The following is a 21,448-nucleotide window of genomic DNA, read 5'->3' as shown; positions in this document are numbered from 1 at the left end:
TTTGCATATATTATTTGCAGGAACATTCATTTCACTGCAAAAGAGGAATAGTAGTTTGCTTTGGCTCCTGGAAAAGATTTTATGGAACTTTTTGGGTTTTCCTTTCCCTGTTTTTCCACCTCACTCCCCTTTCCTTTCCTTTTTTTCCTCCCATGGTAGAGGGAGAAGCAAGGTAATGGTAGATAGAGGGAGATTATTTTGCCTTCTTATATGTAGATGCTATTATTAAACATCTGAATATAGAAAATTAATATAAGAGAGCTGTTATCTATTGGGAAAATGTTTTTATTCCTATTTAGTTTTATTCTTCCCCACCTCTGCCCCCGGCCCCTGAGATGGAGTCTTGCTCTGTTGCCCAGGCTGGAGTGCAGTGGTGCAATCTCAGCTCACTGCAACCTCCGCCTCCCAGGTTCAAGCAATTCTCCTGCCTCAGCCTCCTGAGTAGCTGGGATTACAGGTGCCCACCACCACACCTGGCTAATTTTTTTTTTTTTTTTTTGTATTTTAGCAAGGTTTCACCCTGTTGGCCAGGCTGGTCTCGAACTCCTCACCTCATGCTCTGTCCACCTTGGCCTCTCAAAGTAATGGAATTATAAGCGTGAGCCACCGTGCCCAGCCCCTATTTAGTTTTTTTCTATTATTTACCATTTTTTTCTATTATTTGTCAGAATTAAACTTTTATGGCAAATACTCTTTCTTAAGGTTTCTAGACTAGGAGAATTTCATGCTACATCATTTATATTTTATTTATTTGTTAATCATCCCCTTTTTGCTTTTTCTGTTGAAAACACATTTTAATCATCATTAGGTTATTAGCTGAACTTTCAATTAAAATTACTGGACACAATGTACCTGTATTGATAGTTGTCAATAGAAACACTTTTTTTCAAATTTGTCTTCCTTATTATTTCCACAGAAAGGACATGCTCTCTGAATAACTGTACAGTGGCCAAAAGAATTGGAAAAGGAAAAGATGCTACTGTCATCTTTGTGCATTTCAAGAAACCTGTAGATCCGTTTGTTCAAGAAAACTGTTTATGCAATGCACTAAATTCAGAGACAAATCCTTCCATCTCAAATATTTCTAACTCCTATGGAAATGTACAAAATGGAAACATTTCTATACCTGAAACATACAGTGGACAGACAGAGCACAATTTAGCAGAAATTAGAGACACTTCTCAAGTACATGATTCAGACATTTCACTTATGCCCAGTGATGCCAAAGAAAGTGTTAATGGTGATCTTTTGTTAAATTGGACAAGTCTTAAAAATATTTTAAGTGGTCTTAATGCTTCTTTTCCTCTTCACAACAATACTGGCTCAAGCACAGTTACTACTTCAAAATTCATCAAAGACCCAAGACTGACGAGAGAAGAAAGCACGGGAGAACAGAGTAATACTGCAGGCTTAAATGAGAGTTTGCAATTTGAGAAGAGTTTAGATAATGTTAATTCAGAAATAAAATCGACACCATCTAATTCTGCCTTCTCCTCAGAAGTTGTCCCTGGTGATCGTGCTGTTCTTACTAATGGTTTGGGTACCCCTTGCTTTAAAACTTCACAATCTTGGGCTCACAACATGGGCTCTGAGGACTATGACTGTATACCTCCCAATAAAGTTACCATGGCAGGGCAATGTAAGGACCAAGGCAATTTATCCTTCCCAATTTCTGTGTCAAATGTAGTGTCAGAGGTTGAGAACCAAAACCACAGTGAGAAGTCTCAGAGAGCCCAACAGGAGTCCGGTAATGCTTATACAAAAGAGTACAGTAGTCACATTTTTCAGGAATCGCAGTCTTCTGATTTAAAAACCATTTATCAGACTGGTTGCCAAACATCTATGATTTTTCCACTCAAAAAGAAAGTAAGCATTGATGAATACCTTCAAAATACTGGAAAGATGAAAAACTTCACTGACCTAGAAGACAATTCCAAACATGAAGAAAAGCAAACTTCATGGAAAGAAATTGATAATGATTTCACTAATGAAACAAAAATCAGTCCAATAGATAATTACATTGTTTTGCAACAAGAATACAAAGAGAGCGAGAGTCATAATTCTTTTGGGAAAAGCTGTGATAAAATATTAATTACTCAAGAGTTAGAAATAACAAAATCTTCTACATCTACCATAAAGGATAAGGATGAACTAGATCATCTAGCATTGGAATGGCAAATTACTCCAAGTTTAGAGAGCCTGTCACAAAAGCATCCTCAGCACTCTGTGGAGTATGAGGATAACATTCATACAAGTTTAGCCATTGCTCAAAAGCTAATGGAACTGAAATTGGGGAACATAAATCAAAATTATGCTAGCATTATAAGTGAAGCTTTCCCGAAACCAAAAGACATACCCCAGGCCAAAGAAATGTTCATTGATAAAGTTATTTCATCTTATAACATAGAAACAGCTCATGACAGTTCAAATTGCAGCATAACTAGAGAATATATGTATGTCCATAGGAAAAATGAAAATGAACCAGTGTCATTAGAGAACATTCAGAGAGACTATAAAGAAACTACTTATGTGGAAGATAGGGGTCAGGATCACAATCTGTTCTGTAACTCACAGTTAAACAATGATATATGCCTGAATGTTAATTTCAAAGAAAAAAGAGATAAAGAAAACCAAAATGAGGCTAAAGAGAATAGTGCTTCATCTGTAGAAAACAACATAGAGAATATATATGGAGACAAAAAGCAGGATTCTCCTACGAGCGAAAATTTCACTGATATAGATGAAAAGGACAAAAATTACAACAATATAGAAATTTTGAGTTCTAAAGAATTTTCTACTGCATTTAACTTGATTTGCAGAGAAAAATATTTGTCAACAGCAACTGCATTATTAGAGAATGAAGAAGATACCATTAGTGCTGTGAAACAAAATGATACTGAAAATACTGGAAGAAGTGTAGAGGATTTGGCTTCCACAACATTTCCCAAAACTGCAAGTTCTTCAGTGTGTGTAGCCTCAAATGCTGCAATACAGATAGCTAGTGCTACTATGCCTGCATTAAGCCTAAATAATGACGATCACCAGATATACCAGTTTAAAGAAACTTGTTCTTCTGAAAGTCCAGATTGTGGTTTGTTAGTAAAACATAGGGTTTCTGATTGTGAAATTGATATGGATAAAAATAAATCACAAGAATCATTTCATCAATCAATAAATGAGAACTTAGTTCTTCAAAGCATTGAATTGGAAAGTGAAATTGAAATAGAATTAGAAGATTGTGATGATGCTTTTATATTTCAACAAGATGCACATAGCCATGAAAACGTGCTTTGTGAAGAATTTGTGACCTCATATAAGGCTCTGAAGTCTCGTATCAGTTGGGAAGGTCTGTTAGCACTTGATAATGAGGAGATGGAAGTTTTGGAAAGCACCACAGGAAGGGAGAATAGTGATCAGCATTATTCTAAGGAAAGTAACTATTTTTATTCCTCTACACAAAACAATGAAACAGAGCTTACCAGCCCAATTTTACTTCCAGATCTACAAATTAGAATTACTAATATATTTAGGCCAGGATTCAGCCCGACAGCTGACTCCCTTGCATTGAAAGATAATTTTTGCACACATGTAACTGAAGCCACAAAACTGGAAATAAATAAGGAAGATGGAGAAATTCTAGGATTTGACATTTATTCCCAGCCTTTTGGTGAAAATGCAGATTATCTATGTGAAGATAAAGTTGATAATATAAGGCAAGAATCAGGACCAGTGAGTAACTCTGAAATCTCCCTTTCTTTTGACTTGAGTCATAATACAGATGTGAATCATACGTCTGATAATCAGAACAGTGAATCTTTGTTTACTGAACCTTCTAATGTCACAACAATAGATGATGGAAGCAGATGTTTCTTTACAAAATCAAAAACTGACTATAATGATACCAAAAATAAAAAGGAGGTAGAATCAAGAATTAGCAAAAGGAAGCTACATACATCTTCCAGGGATCAGAACATATCACATAAAGATTTAAGACGACATAAAATTTATGGGAGAAAGAGGAGGCTAGCCAGTCAAGACTCATCTGAGTGTTTTTCTTCATTATCCCAAGGACGAATTAAAACATTTTCACAGTCAGAAAAGCACATTAAGAGTGTCCTAAATATCCTAAGTGATGAAGCATCTTTATGTAAAAGTAAATGTCTTTCCAGAAAACTAGACAAAGCAGTTGTTCACTTAAAAAAAGCTCATAGAAGAATTTACACATCTTTGCAGCTTATAACTAAAGTAGGAGAAAAAGGAAAGGGCCCATTACCAAAATCATATGCAATAATTTGCAATAATTTCTGGGAAAGTTGTGACCTTCAAGGTTATAGTTCTGTGTCTCAAAGAAAATATTATTCTACTAAGCATTTTTTGTCAAAAAGAAAATATGACAAATGGAGAAAGAAAAGAGCTCCAAAAGCTGATATTTCTAAATCATTAACCCATGTGTCAAAGCACAAGTCTTATAAAACAAGTGAAGAGAAAAAATGCCTTTCTAGGAAAAGTATGGCTAGCAGTGTCTCAAAAAGTCACCCCACTAGTCACGTGGGAGAATTTCGTAATCAAGAACACCCTGAATCACAGTTGCCTGTATCCTCCACATCCCAAAGTACAAGTCAGTCAGTTTATTATAATAGCAGTGTAAGCAATCCAAGTTTATCAGAAGAACATCAGCCCTTTTCTGGAAAAACTGGATGTCTGTTTTCCCCAGACCACTCAGATGAGAAACTAATAGAAAAAGAAAATCAAGTTGATACAAAGTTTTTATCTAGCACTAGTAAATATGAAAAGCTTGAAAAACATTCAGCAAATCATAATGTTAAAGATGCAACTAAAGAAAACAGTTGTGAGGCTAATGAAGTAATAAATGAAAGTCATTCTGTATCTTTAAGTTGCATAAAAGAAAACATAAATTACAATACAGGCAACGATTATGATGCAACTTGCATAGGTCACACAAAGGCGAAAACTGATGTACTTATTTCAGTCTTAGATTCAAATGTGAAGCACTTTTTAAATGATCTCTACCAACAAGGTAACCTTATTTTATCTGATTGTAAAAGAAACCTGGAAGTAAAGTGGACAGATCCTATTGAGAGATCCAAACAAAGCATTATTACAGGAAACTTCCTTATGGACCCATTAAACCTAACTTTGATAGCAAGTAAAAAGTACAGTATTCCTCAGTTATCAGCCGCTGTAGTGACAGATAGTGAGGGAGAATCTTCAAAATCTTACTTGGATAAGCAGAGAATTCTTACTGTAGATTCTTTTGCAGCATCCACTATTGTACCACACTGTGAGCAGAGCTGTAGAGGAAAAGAGCTTCTAAAGACAGAACAGTGCTCTTCAGATAATTGCCTCCATACAGATGGGAATGAAACAAATGTCACTGAGAATTATGAGTTGGATGTAGCATCAGTAACTGAAGAAAATAAAAGTTATAGGGAAAATATAGTGGAATTATCTTCCAGTGATAGTTCTCTGCTTTTAAAAGATAATATAAAAGGCTCCTCTTCAGAAACATGTATTGTGAAGAAAGACACTGAGGGCAGAATAATGTGGAAAGTTAAACAAGCGGAAAAAGCAAAAGATTCTGTTTACAAAAGAAGCATGACTGAAGGATCAACTGTTAATACTGAGTACAAAAATAAAAAGAATCAGATCTCAGAAGAATCCTGCTTAAATGAGAAAATTATTAAAACTAACTTGATTGATTCCCATCTAAGCACTAAAAATACTACCACTGAGTCAGTCCCTTTGAAGAACACAGTTTCTAATCCGCTTAACAAAAGAGAGAAGAAGGGGGAAATTAAAGCTAGTAATGACTCGCAGTCTGACTTGACATTACATTCAGAAATAGCCTATATTTCAAAACCAGGGATTCTAGGAGTTAATCATATGCCTATTTTACCTGCCCACTCTGAAACCTGTAAAGTCACTACTCTTCTGAAGAAACCTGCATCATACATGAGTGAATTTAAAGAAAAACATTGCTCAGCTAATCATACGGCCCTTATAGCTAATCTATCTCAAATTTTGCAGAGGGCAGATGAAGCATCATCTTTGCAGATTCTACAGGAAGAAACAAAGGTTTGTCTAAATATTCTCCCTTTATTTGTGGAAGCTTTTGAAAGAAAGCAAGAATGTTCAGTTGAACAAATCCTGATTTCAAGAGAACTGTTGGTAGACCAAAACCTGTGGAATAATTGCAAACACACATTAAAACCATGTGCTGTTGACACTTTGGTAGAACTTCAAATGATGATGGAAACAATTCAATTCATTGAAAACAAAAAAAGGCACTTAGAAGGTGAACCAACATTCCGAAGCTTGCTTTGGTATGATGAAACATTGTATGCTGAGCTTCTTGGAAAACCACGTGGATTTCAACAGCAGTCTAATTTCTATCCTGGTTTCCAAGGAAGATTAAAATATAATGCATTTTGTGAGTTACAGACGTACCATGATCAATTAGTTGAATTGCTTGAAGAAACAAAAAGGGAAAAGAATTCATACTATGTATTCTTAAAGTACAAACGACAGGTTAATGAATGTGAAGCCATAATGGAGCATTGTTCTGATTGCTTTGACTTTTCTCTTTCTGTTCCATTTACTTGTGGAGTTAACTTTGGAGACAGTTTAGAAGACCTGGAAATCTTAAGAAAAAGTGCTTTAAAGTTGATCAGTGTATGTGGGGACTCTCCTAAAGTTCATTCGTATCCAGGAAAACAGGACCATCTGTGGATTATCATAGAAATGATCTCCTCAAAGGTTAATTTTATTAAGAACAATGAGGCAGTATGTGTTAAAATATCTCTTTATGGTCTGGAACATATCTTTTTTGATGCTGCAAAAAATCTTGTTTGGAAAGAGAGAACACAATCCTTCAGCAAATACTCACAAAAGAAGGATGAAGAAAGGCTACTCAGAGTGAATAAATGTGCTTTTTCTAAGTTGCAGAAGATATATGACACTTTGTCTAAAGATTTAAACAATGAACCAATTTCCCCTATTGGGCTTGAGGAGGATACTATAATTGCTTCCAGAAAGTCAGATCATCCAATAAACAAAGCAACAATTAGCATAGAAAATTCTAAGTTTAACAGTAATTTGCTTGCACACCCAGATATTTGTTGTATTAGTGAGATACTGGATCAAGCCGAATTTGCAGACCTTAAAAAATTACAGGATCTCACCTTGAGATGTACAGATCACTTAGAAATTTTAAAAAAATACTTTCAGATGCTACAAGATAATAACATGGATAATATTTTTGTCACAGAAGAAAATGTTTTAGACATGGTGATAAACCACAGCCATGAGACTATCATTTTAAAGCCTGAAGCTATTGAAATGTATATTGAAATCGTCATGGTCTCAGAAACAATTCACTTTCTTAAAAACTCAATAGCAAAGAAGCTAGACAAACAGAGGTTTCGAGGTATGCTTTGGTTTGATTTGTCACTTCTTCCTGAGCTGGTTCAGTGCCAAGAAAAAATGGCTTCTTTTTCATTTCTTAAAGATAACTCAACAGATGTTTGCCTTTGGAAAGTGATAGAGACTGCTATTTCCGAACTTAAGAAAGATCTGGATATTATCTGCAAATATAATGAAGCTGTTAATTGCTCATATGCTATTCATTTGCTTTCAAGAGAACTTCAAGAACTTTCAGAAATAAAAAAGCTTCTGAAGAAGTCCAAGTATTTTATTTCCACATATATTGACTTTGTGCCATATATAGCATCCATAAATTATGGAAGCACTGTGACGGAGTTAGAATACAACTACAATCAATTTTCTACACTGCTGAAGAATGTAATGTCTGCCCCTAGGAAAGATTTAGGAAAAATGGCCCATATTAGGAAAGTCATGAAAACGATTGAACATATGAAGATTATATGTGCTAAAAATGCCGAACTAACCATTTCCTTTTTCCTATGCCAAATGCTATATAACGGAAGGAAGATTATACAGCTGAAGAGAAAAGAAGAAATGAATATTGATGTTGTAAAACCTGGGGAAAATAACAATAAATTTAGTATTTCTATGATGGTGCCCCCAATATCAGAGTGCATAAACAAAAACATTTCAAATTCCTCTAAAAAACGACTGAGCACTGTAGACAAATGTGAAGACTCTCAGGAACAACAGAAAAATACTACTATTTCCAGTTGTAAAAAGCTAAAGGTATGAATGTTTTAAAACAAAACTTTTATAAGTATTCTTTTTGAAAACAAGTATACTCATAAGCAAACAAGTAGTTTGCAGAATTCTAAAAGTTAAGAATGGTAAATTGTCTGGCAAAATGAATTTACTAATTATAATATTGATTTAAACAATTCATGTTATCTATAAAATGATACATAAATTATATGTATAGGTGATACCTTGCAAATGTCTACTTTTTAAACATAAAATTAGATGTTTTAATTAGAAAACATTTTTTGGAAGGACGTGAATTTTAAAGGCTTCTTAAGAAAGAGTTCAATATTATGAACACTGAGTGAGTGACCAATATTTATTGAGTAGTTTTTCTATATAACAAGTCTATGCCCAGTGTAGTGAATATTAAAAAGTGGCTAACGAAGCCTGTCTTCTTGACCATTATCATCTGAATGGAGAAATAGGACAGATGTTTTTCAAGAGATAATTATCAAGGAGTTAAAAAGTCCTATATTAAATACATTTTAACAAATTGTCTAAAGCATTTAATATGTACTTGGCACTGATTTATTTTATACACAACCCCTTATGATGTATTTCCTATTATCTTACTTAAAGATAAGGAAACTGGGACACACAGGAAATGACTATCCCGGGGTCACAGAGTTTAGTAAATGGGAGCACCCAGATCTAAACCAGGCAGTCTGGCCTCCAGAGCCCTTATTGACATAGTTCAGAAGTTTAGAAACTTAGTTCAGAAGTTTAGAAAAGAAACCTATATGCAGCTGGGTGCAATAGCTCACACCTGTAATCTCAGCACTTTGGGAGGCCAAGGGGGGGCGGACTGATTGAGTCCAGGAGTTCAAGACCAGCCTGGGCAACATGGTGAGACCTTATCTCTACTAAAAATAACAAAAAATTAGCCGGCCATGGTGGCATACACTTGTAGTCCCAACTACTTGGGAGGCTGAAGTAAGAGGATTGCCTGAGCACAGGTGCGGAGGTTGCAGTGAGCCAGGATTACACCACTGTACTCCAAGCTGGGAGGACAGAGTAAGACTCTGTTTCAAAAAAATTTATATATATAATTTTTAAATTAAGTCTGGAACAATTTAACTTAGTGGGTAAGAATAATCTATGGATGGAGAAGGTTATTTCAGATTATGGAATATCTCAAATTAGACCTAAGGAGTTTGACCTTCATTCTGTACACATTGAAGTGTACTGTCATATGAAATTCGTTTTTCCAATGATTTAACAGATAGATTCTGAGTATATAAGTCATATATGTCTTCTATAGAAGTATATATAGTAGTAAGTAGTAGTACGGTATATAATACTACTTACAGTAATAAGTCAGCCATGGCTTAGAAAAAGGTGTTAGAAAGGAAAATTCATATTGACAGACATGACTTAAAGATTCGATGGGACATAGCAACTGCTTTACAAGAAAGGACATAAAAGAGGGAGGGAACAGTCATAAATGGACTTCAAGATTAGTTTTAAGGGCCAGGTGCGGTGGCTTGTGCCTGTAATCCTAGCACTTTGGGAGGCTGAGGCAGGTGGGTCACCTGAGGTCAGGAGTTCGAGACCAGCCTGACCAACATAGTGACTCCCCATCTCTACTAAAAATACAAATATCAGCTGGGTGTGGTGGTGGGCACCTTTAGTCCCAGCTACTCTGGAGGCTGAGGCAGGAGAATCGCTTGCACCCTGTAGGCGGAGGTTGCAGTGAGCCAATATCGCGTCACTGCACTTCAGCCTGGGTGACAGAATGAGACTCCATCTCAAAAAACAAAAGATGTTGAGGATAAGAAGAATGTTGCAAATTTATTTTTTTTAAAGTTACTCCAAACATACATGAAATATGGGAAGTCTAGGAGAGTCACTGCTTTCTGCAGGGAGGTGATAATTAATGAGTTTAACTTTAGATGATGGCAGAACAAGCAATTACAAATATCTAATATTAAAATACATATTTTTATTATAGCTTGTCATCACTAATGAAGATTTTCTTTGTATCTTTTAAACACAGGTAGACATGAAAGATGTCACAAAAATCAACAGAGAAAAGGCAACATTCAAGCATCCAAGGTAGGAGTTCCCATCAGCCCTATGTGGAAAAAAAATTGAACATAATTGGGCAAATACTAAACAACTAGAATAACACAATTATTTATATAATGTCATTGGATCATACATGTAACTTAGGGGATGAGAGTAAGCTAAGGAAAAAGAAATTTGTTTGAAATTATACAGTTTCTTAAATTCAGCCTAAGGAGTTTGAACTTCATTCTGTAAATATTAAAGGCTAAAGTCATGTGAAATGTGCTTTTTCAGTGATTTAAAGGTTAAGAATATTCTGAGTATAGTTAGAAGTAAGTCAGCCAAGGCTTAGAAAAGGGTGATTGTTTCACAGAATAAGAAAGAAAAATTTATATCTTTACAAGATATGATACAATACGTAAAGAATTAGTGGGGCTTGGCCAGGCGCGGTGGCTCACGCTTGTAATCCCAGCACTTTGGGAGGCCGAGGCGGGCGGATCACGAGGTCAGGAGATCGAGACCACGGTGAAACCCCGTCTCTACTAAAAATACAAAAAATTAGCCGGGCGTGGTGGCGGGTGCCTGTAGTCCCAGCTACTCGGAGAGGCTGAGGCAGGAGAATGGCGTGAACCCGGGAGGCAGAGCTTGCAGTGAGCCGAGATTGCACCACTGCACTCCAGCCTGGGCGACAGAGCGAGACTCCGTCTCAAAAAAAAAAAAAAAAAAAAAAAAAAAAGAATTAATGGGGCTTAGTAAGTGGTTTGCCAAAAAAAAGACTTTTAAAATCAAAAAGGGACTTTTAAAAATAGGACAAGTGATAAGATTACTTTTTTTTTTAACTTGTGCATTTTGAAGAACAGCAAATTTCAAAACTGGCATTTTAGTAAGAACCTACATAGTCATCAATTCCCATACAATACTTTGAGTTCTCAGAAAGTATAATTGTGATTTTATCGCATTTCTGGTGATGTTTCAGTGGGGCTGAATTCAGTGAAATATTTGGCTTTTAGTTTGTTGAGTGGGATATGTGAATTCCAGGCCAAAGATGAATTTCTCTTGACTACAGAGAAATAGTACTACTTTTCCCTTCTCAACATAATATTTCCTCATACAATTTAAGAATTTCATAAAGCACCAAAAAATACAATTACTGGCTCGGTGTGGTGGTTCATGCCTGTAATCCCTGCACTTTGGGAGGCCTAGGAGGGCGAATCACCTGAGGTCAGGAGATTGAGACCAGCCTGACCAACATGGTGAAACCCTATCTGTACTAAAAATATAGAAACTAGCTGGGCATAGTGGCGGGCACCTGTAATCCCAGCTACTTGGGAGGCTGAGGCAGGAGAATCACTTGAACTCGGGAGGCAGAGGTTGCAGTGAGCCGAGATGGTGCCGCTGCACTCCAGCCTGCGCAACAGAGTGAGACTCTGTGTCAAAAAAAAAAAAAAATATATATATATATATATATGTTTTTATATATACACACATACACATACATATGTGTGTATATGTGTATATATGTGTGTGTGTGTGTGTGTGTATATATATATATATAAAATTACCTCAGGGACCTATATTAACTGTCTGGCTCTAGACAATTCCCATTTGGATGCTTCTCTCAGCTGCTTGAGACTGTCTGAATTTAGCTAATAATTTCAAGGCTATTAAGTTGGGCAAGAAATTTTGGAGGTCTGCTTTTCCTATTCTCAAAGATGAACAGACAAAAACATATTAGTCTGTTATAACAGAGAGGGAAGAAATCTTTGGTGGGACGGCAGGGGTTACAGCTGGTAGTTTACCAGTTATTTATAGCTATTTACAAGTAATGAAGATCATCAGCAGGCAGGAGGCATATGAATTAAAAAACTATACTGAACAATTGACTAGTGATAGTTTTCTACTTTTAAAAGCCTCCATTAGAAAATGTCTAAAGCACAAAATAGTTTATTACAATATTGGAAATATATTTAAAATGTAGAGCATATCATCTTCAGTAGGAAAAGTATCTAAATCCAAACTACGGCAGTCAAACTAGGAAAATGTTACTTGTATAGTGCCAATAGAATGGGAAAACGTAAAGCTTAAGAACTCTTCTCCTGGATAAAAATTTCAAATATATATTTCCATTAAAATTTTATGACCCTATATATTTAAAGTCATTTTTATGTATGTGTTGCACCTAATAGGACTACAGGATCTCATCCCCAAAGCGAAAACAAAACGGTACCAAGTTCATCTGACAATCTGAAAAGAAATCATTTAACGCCAAAAAAGGTTGAAATGCAAAGATTACTACCTGGCTCACTTTTACCCTTAGAGAATCCAAAAGACACTTGCGCATCAATGTCGGAAAGCAAAATAGACTTAACTGTTTCATCTGATGCGCCAGACCACTTCACTGGACAACAGGAAAATTTAAATAGCATGAAGAAAAGAAATGTGAACTTTAGTGCTGCTGAAACAAAAAGGGATAAGAAAAATTGTGCTGCTTTTGCAATTTGTGACCAAAAAAGTGTACATGGCACATTTTCACCAGACCATGAGACACTTTTGCAGAAATTTCTTAAAAATTCCCCAGATCCCACCCAAAAATCCTGCCTTTCTGATATAAACCCAGAAACTGATGTTTCTCTTGTGCCTGATGCGTCGGTGCTCTCAAAGCCAATTTTCTGTTTTGTGAAAGATGTCCATACTGATCTAGAAATGAATGACACAGTCTTTGAACTTCAAGATAATGATATAGTAAATTCATCTATTAAAAATTCCTCATGCATGACTTCTCCAGAACCCATCTGTATCCAGAACAAAATTCCTACTCTGCAGATAAACAAACTACAGCCGGCAGAAACTGAGTCAGAGGACAAATACATGAAGGATACATTGAATCCCAATACTGTGCATACTTTTGGAGCATCTGGGCATATAACCCTTAATGTGAATCAAGGAGCAGAGTATGCTCTTTCTGAACAACAGAATGATGAAAATTCAAAAGTCCTAACGCAGAATGCTGCCACATATTGGAATGAACTTCCACAGTCTGCATGTACCCCAACGTATAATTCTTCTGAGCATTTATTTGGAACTTCATATCCATACTCTGCTTGGTGTGTTTATCATTACAGCAGCAGCAATGGCAATGCCATTACCCAGACATACCAAGGGATAACATCATATGAAGTACAGCCATCTCCTTCTGGGCTGTTGACCACAGTTGCAAGTACTGCCCAGGGCACACATTCTAATCTTCTGTACTCTCAATATTTTACTTATTTTGCTGGGGAGCCACAAGCAAACGGCTTTGTGCCAGTGAATGGGTATTTTCAATCTCAAATACCTGCTTCTAATTTTCAGCAGCAAATTTTTTCACAATATGCTTCTCATCAGCCATTACCACAAGCTACATACCCTTACCTTCCTAATCGAGATGTGCCTCCAGAAGTTCCTTGGGTTTATGGTGAGTTTCACATTTTAATGCCTGCTTTATTGAGTTGTTACTTTTAACTGTGTCCATTTATGTAAGTGGAATTCACAGTAAGTGATGAGTTAGAGGGAGAGAGAGCAGTCATTTTTCTGTACAGATTTGTAGAATTGCCCATGGATTGGGCAGAGAGGATGGAAATCTAGTTGTCAAAAATTCAAGAAAAATGTCAGTATCACTAATATATCCTTGATGTGTTCTTCAAAAACCCAACAGTAGGGAATAGTTAAGTAACTTATAGTTAATCGATACAGTGGGGCTGGGTGCAGTGGCTCACGCCTGTAATCCCAGCACTTTGGAGGCCGAGGGGGGGGCAGATCACGAGGTCAGGAGTTCGAGACCAGCCTGGCCAACATAGTGAAACCCCGTCTCTACTAAAAATACAAAAATTAGCCAGGCATGGTGGCACATGCCTGTAGTCCCAGCTACCTGGGAGGCTGAGGAAAGAGAATCGCTTGAACCCAGGAGGTGGAGGTTGTGGTGAGCAGAGATCCGCCACTGCACTCCAGCCTAGGTGATAGAATGAGACTCGACCTCAAAAAAAAAAAAAAAAAAAAAAATCAATACAGTGAAATGTGATGCAACCACTAAAGGGTTTTTAATGACCTGACTTTTTTTAAACTATATCATGTAAACTTATCTACATAAATACGGAAATAGAAATACTGAAATAAAATATACCAATATTTTAATTTGTCTGTCTTCAGGTAAAACCTTTGGGGTGTGTAGAGGATTTTTTCTTGCGTTTTCTAGATTATCTATTGTGAAACATACATTATTTTGATAATTAGAGGAAAAACAGAGTAAACTAAGGTGGGAAAATAAATTTCAATTAGATAAAACAACCCTTCTCTTTCTCTCAGTTATCTAATATGGTATCTTGGTGTACGTGAATAGAGTTAATTAAAATATATTGGTAGAAGAACTTGATAGTTTGTAACATGAAATTTTGTCTTTCTAAAATGCTTAATTCTACTTGTAAAATAGCATGATTAGAATATAGGTGTTTTAATGAAATTGAAATGTGCATTTATCAGAGTTAAAGCAAAATATAAAAACAATTATCCTGCAGAAAAAGTTACCCTAACAACCAAATATTCTACCATTGGGGATAAAATGTACTTTAAATAAAAATAACCATCTTTTAATATCTTATACAGAGAAATGCAAGATAATTCTTTTTTAAGGCAGGGTCTCATTCTGTCACCTACACTGGAGTCCAGTGGCACATTCATAGCTTATTGAAACCTCAAACTCCTGGGCTCAAGCTGTCCTCCCATTTCAGCATCCCAAGTAGCTGGAACTACAGGCATGCGTCACCATGTCCAGCTAATTATTTTAAATAATTTTTAATTTTTATTTTTATTATTTTTAATTTTTAGTAGAGGCTGAGCACCTGTAATCCTAGCACTTTGGGAGGTGGAGGTGGGCAGTTCACTTGAGGCAAAACATGGCAAAACCCTGGTATCTACTGAAAATACAAAAATTAGCTGGGAGTGGTAGCACACACCTGTAATCCCAGCTACTCAGGAAGCTGAGACATGAGAATCACTTGAACCGGGGAGGCAGAGGTTGCAGTGAGCTGAGATCGCACCACTGCACCCCAGCCTGTGTGACAGGAAGACCCAGTCTCAAAAAATATATATATATATTAGTAGAGATGAGGTCTTACTGTGTTGCCTAGGGTGGTCTCGGACTCCTGGCCTCAAGTGATCCTCCTGCCCCTGCCTTCCAAAGTGTGGGATTACAGGTGTGAGGCATCAGGCCCAGAGAATTTCTTTTAAAAAGTTTCTAAGCCCTGGATATTGTTACAAATTGATATGTAGAAAAAATTGAGAGGCCATAGGCCATAGGTCTGAACTGGGCAAGAAGCAGCCTGTTGACATAGTTCTGTTTCTAATTGAGAAATCTGATCACATCAGCACCTCTGCATTGGAGTTATATCACTGATTCACTATAACCTACCGGATAAAATTCAAATACTTTAGCCTGGAATGCAGAGCCCTTCACAGTCCTCTATGTCCAACGTCATCTGCCACCACTTCCACCTCTGCATTCAAGCCATGTTGAACAACTTAATGTTCTCCCATAGGACCATAGAACAATCTCTCTCGTACTTCTGTACTACTTTTTGTGTGCTTTTCTCACATAAGGTATGTGAGTATTAGGTGGTATTATAATAATCTCTGTATCTTTCCCTTTCTTCCCTGCCTCAGTAAATGACTTTATACAGGGCTAGAAATTTTTCACCTAAGACAGAACACAAGGAAAACGATAAAAGGGGGAAAAAGGCCGGACGCAGTAGCTCACGCCTGTAATCCCAGCACTCTGGGAGGCCAAGGCAGGCAGATCACTTGAGGTCAGGAGTTTGAGACCAGCCTGTACAACATGGCGCAACCCTGTCTCTACTAAAAATACAAAATTAGCCAGGTGTGGTGGCACATGCCTGTAATCCCAGCTACATGGGAGGCTGAGGCAGCAGAATGGCTTGGATCTGGGAAGCAGAGGTTGCAGTGAGCCGAGATCATGCCACTGCACTCGATACTGGGCGACAGGGTGAAACTCCATCTCAAAAAAAAAAATAAAAGGGGAAAAAGAAAACAGGAACAAAGTCTATGACTCTGCTTTTTCCTTTTTTATTAATTTGATATCATTGCTGATGCTGTAATGATAAACACCAAGCATAGTAGATGGGACAAACCTATGAATTAAAGTGGACACTTTAATTTCTGAGATAGGAAATCTTGATTGTGATTGTTTCAGAAAGGTTCTCATAGTTTAGGCTTTCTTTTGTTCTTAATAGTTAAGCTATTTGTGATATTAAAAAAGATAGCTCTGGAATCAAGTCCAGCTATGACTCTCAAATAATCTGTATTGTTACCTCCTTGGTTATATTAGTCCAATTAAAATAAAAGAAAAAGAAATAATCATTTACTTATATCCAAAAGTCACTCTAAAAAAAATTGAGGCAATTGAAATGTTATAAGCACATCTTTGAGTTATCATGAGTGTAAATAATCCACAGAAATCACCTCTCACACTTACAGGAACTGCATTCTTAAAAATGTGAAAATCTCTTGGACCTATTTGTCACTATATTGTTCGTGGTGCTTGTATTCAACACCAGAAAATGGAACTAAAGGACAGTGCTTGAGTGAGCCTTGTGTCCCAGTCACATTATGTCCTTTATTACATTTAATTTCACAGGATACCTTAGAGAGATGCAGAGGTGCTGTTCTTTTACAGATGAGGAAACCATTCCTCAGAGAGCCTTAAATTAACTTTCATAGGATCCGATGACCCTATGGCTACTTAAGGGCAAATAAGCACTTTGATCTCTTTAGCTGTAATTTAAACTCAGGTTCTTTCCACTATAGTATCATGTACCATTAGTCTAAATTATTTATTTAAATCTTTGTGGTGTTCTTTCTTCCAGCTCCATGGCACCAAGAATCCTTTCATCCAGGACACTGAAAATAGTCTTCTGTCTATTGAAATAAGACATAATAAGTTTTTCCAAATATTTTTTACTTATATATTTTTTAACATTTAGTGATTTTTAATGTGTGTAAATGTGGTAGGAAATATAAATCATATGGTCCTTTGTAAAATATACAAATAATCTAACACATATCACATAGGACATCAATTTCCAACATCTGATATACCAGAATTATTTCCATGCAATTATAAGGGGAGGTAATATGATCAAGGTTAAGCAATAGTGGTAAAATCTTTAAAACTAGATTCTTGCTTCTGATATGTTTCAATACATTGTTGATGGCATTGTGCCATTTGAGCTGAAAGCAGGATTTTTTTCATTAGTCATCAAACCAAGAATCTTATAATTCTTGACACTTTATTATATAATTTACAATTCTATGCCAGATATGGCAAATTTCTTCAATTTCAATATTTTATAGTTTCTACTTGTAAAATATTTTTAATAAGAAAAATTGGTTTGCATACTCTCAGTGTTTCCTTGAGTAGAGATTTTTTAAATTTTTATGTTGGAAGCAATTGTAGTTAATTATATTGGCAATGAAGCACTTTCATTGCCTTTTTCTACAAGAGTCATTTCCAGAAGATTATTTTGTTTTTGGATTTCACAATTTAAATAGTTACTTTAATGATTTTCTAGCAAATAATAGAGAATAATGTTTATGCTTATGCAGTTAGTCTTTATTACGGTAATTTAAACAATGTGGCACAAATATAGTTTTTTCATGCTCTTGTCATAGACTTTTCAACCTTCTGCAAAAGTAAAAACTCTCTTAGTAATAATCGTCGTAGGGCAACAGGATATAGTATGTAACTGCAGTCTTGAGCTGTCTCTTTTCATGTATTACCTTTCTTGCTCAACAGCTATTCCTGTTTTCTGTAAGATCCTAGTCAGACAAAGCCCTCACAACTGGATAGACCTTTCTCAAGGGTTAGCCCTAAAATGTGACAAGAGAATTGGTTTGGCTGAATCACAACAAATAACTAGCAAAGCTTCAGTGTTTTTGCCAACTTTTTATGTAAGCAAACTTTTTGTGTTATCTGGCACGGGCCTTTGAAAAGACTATAATTCTATTTTGTTTAATGTAGAGTAATTTTTCAATTTAGAAAGACAATGAGAATCCCCAGGATAAGCCTCTTTATACTCACTTAAACCAACTGGGATGGAATTCAGAATACCTAAGCTGCTGCTTTAACATACAGATCTTTAAAAAGGGAAGGTCAAGCAAAGAACTGTAACCGAAAGACATAAGAGATTTGAAAAGATGATAGAGTTAAAACAATATTTAAAAAAATTTATATTTCATCCGTGCAGTTTTATTTGAAAATAGTCTGTCAAAATCAGAACTCCTGAACAACTTTGAAAGCAGTAGTATCAACTGGTATTCAAAAATGAATAACAGCCAAAAATGAATAACAGCCATTTGATTTATGTTTCCCTCAGTCATTTGGTTTACGTTTGGTTATGGCAAGATGTTACAGCATTTATTGTTAATACTACTACTAATATGTAAACCAAAAATTAAATATTCTAGTTAAGGACTCTTTCTTTAAACAACTTTCAGATTCTGTTGACATTGTCTTTGTGATATTTTTATTTCATGGGTTTTAATTTCTCTTAAAGACTTACCTAAATATTCAGTTACATTTTGTAAAAATCTGTACTTGACAGAATATTAAAACGTGGAATATTTTTCCTTCAAGTGTGTGTTTTGATTCTAAATATTAGAACAAATCAAAATTGAGCAAATTTTATAAGCAAAAAAAAAACCTGTTTGTAAATATTGTTAAAGAAGAATTATTTGAATAAACTGGATTCCTTCTAATTTCAGGGTTTTTTTCTTTTGTGTTTCTTGAATAATAAGCATAAATATGGGCCAGGCGTGGTGGCTCACACCTGTAATCCCAGCACTTTGGGAGGCCAAAGCAGGTGGATCACCTGAGGTCAGGAGTTCGAGACCAGCCTGAGCAACATGACAAAACTCCATCTCTACTAAAAATACAAAAATTAGCTGGGAGTGGGGGCAGGCGCCTGTAATCCCAGCTACTCAGGAGGCTGAGGCAGGAGAATCACTTGAACCCGGGAGGCAGAGGTTGCCGTGAGCCGAGATCGTGCCACTGCATTCCAGCCTGGGCAACAGAACAAGACTATCTCAAAAAGAAAAAAAAAAAACATAAATGTGAGTGGTCCTTGGTTTATGCATACCCATTACATTACATTAAAAACAATCCATGAGGAACTGACCTCATGAGTATTTTAGTTCATTTTCCGTTACTGTAACAGAGTATCACAGGTTGGGTAATTTGTAAAGACAAGAAATGTATTTGGCTCACAGTTCTTGAGCCTAGGATGTCCAAGATCTAGGGGGCTGCGTCTTGTGAGGGCATGAAGTGGTGAGAGAGAGCAAGAGATTGAGCTCATCCTTTATAGGGATGCACTGCCACAGACTAGCCCATTCCCACAATAACGGCATTAATCTATTCATGAGGGCACAGCCCTCATGGCCTAATCACCTCTTAAAGGTCCCACCTGTCAACAACGTTGTCATTGGGGATTAACTTTCCAACGTAAGACCCTTGGGGGACACATTCAAACCATAGCAATTAGATAACTAAATAAACTGCTGGAGCACCTTTTCCACTCTAGCTGTGTTTGCCTTCACCTCTATCCCTCTTTGCTGTCACTTTTAAAAACTACATTACAGCCTGCAGTTTCACATGACAAGCCAAAGTCCCTGCCCTTATACATTCTCATTCCAGTCAAGGGAGATAAGTAATACATACATAATTAAGTAATTTTGCATCATGAGAAGTGATATGTTAAAAAAAATAAGTAATGGACTAGAGAATGGATGAACACATAAGCTAAGATTCGGTGATGGCGTCTTTGACAAGGTAAGCATCCATGAACCTAGCAAAGTAGGAGGCTATGCCCCATTTTCCCAATAAGATTTCACCAAAACAATATTTTGGTAAGATTACATAAATTGTTACAGATATAGATGAAGTATTTTGTCAGTTGTATGTTACATAAGAACGTTGTAGAATATTTTTGCTTATGTTTTGTGGGATAATTTTATTGTCCTCTCATCCATCTTTGACATCAGTCTCTCGGTCATCATTAGAGACTTCTTTAGCTCTCTGACCGTGTTTTCCAAAGCATGTCATCCTGTTATCAAAGTTTGAAATAATATCCTTTTTTTAAAATGTATTTTAAAAATCTGTGTGTAGATACATGCAAAACTGCTATTAATTGAGGTCATTTCAAACCAGTATCTTCCCCAAAGACGTTACCTAGAGTAGTGGCAGCATAAGGCTTCAAAATAAGATTAAGCTTCCATAGCCTTTTCAGTGGGGTAGTTTTAGGGGGGAATATAACTTATATTCAGGCATATATGGTATGTTTAAACTACTAAATTTGTCGTCGTTGATGCTGTTTTTGAGATGGAGTCTCACTCTGTCACCCAGGCTGGAGTGGAGTGGTGTGATCTTGGCTCACTGTAACCTCCACCTCCTGGGTTCAAATGATTCTTCTGGCTCAGCCTCCTGAGTTGCTGGGATTATAGGTGTGTGCCACCAAGCCCAGCTAAATTTTGTGTTTTTGGTTGAGATGGAGTTTCAGCATGTTAGCCAGGCTGGTCTCAAACTCCTGACCTCAGGTGATCTGCCCGCCTCAGCCTCCCAAAGTGCTGGGATTACAGGTGTGAGCCACTGCGCCTGGCTGCTATTAAATGTTTCTGCAGGCATAGTTTGCTTTCAATTCATATGATATTTATATTGCTTGAATAACATGGTAAGTAGACTGGAGTCTACTTAGGGGTTGAGGGTGGGAGAAGGGAGAGGAGCACAAAAGGTAACTATTGGGTACTGGGCTTAATACCTAGGTGATGAAATAATCTGTACAATAAACCCCCATAACACAAGTTCATCTATGTAACAAACCTTCACATGTACCCCCGAACCTAAAATTAAATTTTAAATACATGTTGGCCACAAAAAAACTTGTTCAGATTTGCAGTGATGCAAAGATGGAAAGATAGTTCTTACATGAGATTGATTAGTAGTCTTTTTGAAACACTTGGCAAGCGATAGTAGATGCTATATATATAAGTCTGTTGTGCCAAACCAAGCCTGGTGTGATAAGGGCCCTGCCTAGAGGGTGGCCGTGGGAGTGGAGGATTGGATTCCAGAGGCATTTGAGAAGGAAAGAGTTGGCAGGATTTTGTGACTGGATATAAGTCATAACAGAGAGGA

General features: G+C 36.5%; 1 protein-coding gene across 2 annotated transcripts in view; it reads left to right on the top strand.

Annotated features, from left to right (window-relative positions):
• The window catches only part of TEX15 (testis expressed 15, meiosis and synapsis associated), an 87,368-nt gene extending 68,471 nt beyond the window's left edge, over nucleotides 1–18,897 (top strand). For both annotated transcript variants that reach the window (XM_030816446.1, XM_003269545.2), the window contains 4 exons: nucleotides 917–8,193; nucleotides 10,205–10,263; nucleotides 12,402–13,669; nucleotides 17,130–18,897. In XM_030816446.1, coding sequence (XP_030672306.1) covers nucleotides 917–8,193; nucleotides 10,205–10,263; nucleotides 12,402–13,669; nucleotides 17,130–17,167 — 8,642 coding nt within the window. In that variant the 3' untranslated portion in view covers nucleotides 17,168–18,897. The remainder of the gene's footprint in view (nucleotides 1–916; nucleotides 8,194–10,204; nucleotides 10,264–12,401; nucleotides 13,670–17,129) is intronic.
• The last annotated feature ends 2,551 nt before the right edge of the window (nucleotides 18,898–21,448 follow it).

This window comes from Nomascus leucogenys, chromosome 8, assembly GCF_006542625.1.
Source record: "Nomascus leucogenys isolate Asia chromosome 8, Asia_NLE_v1, whole genome shotgun sequence".
Taxonomy (NCBI): Eukaryota; Metazoa; Chordata; class Mammalia; order Primates; family Hylobatidae; genus Nomascus; species Nomascus leucogenys.
This window is presented reverse-complemented; position numbering and strand designations above follow the sequence as displayed.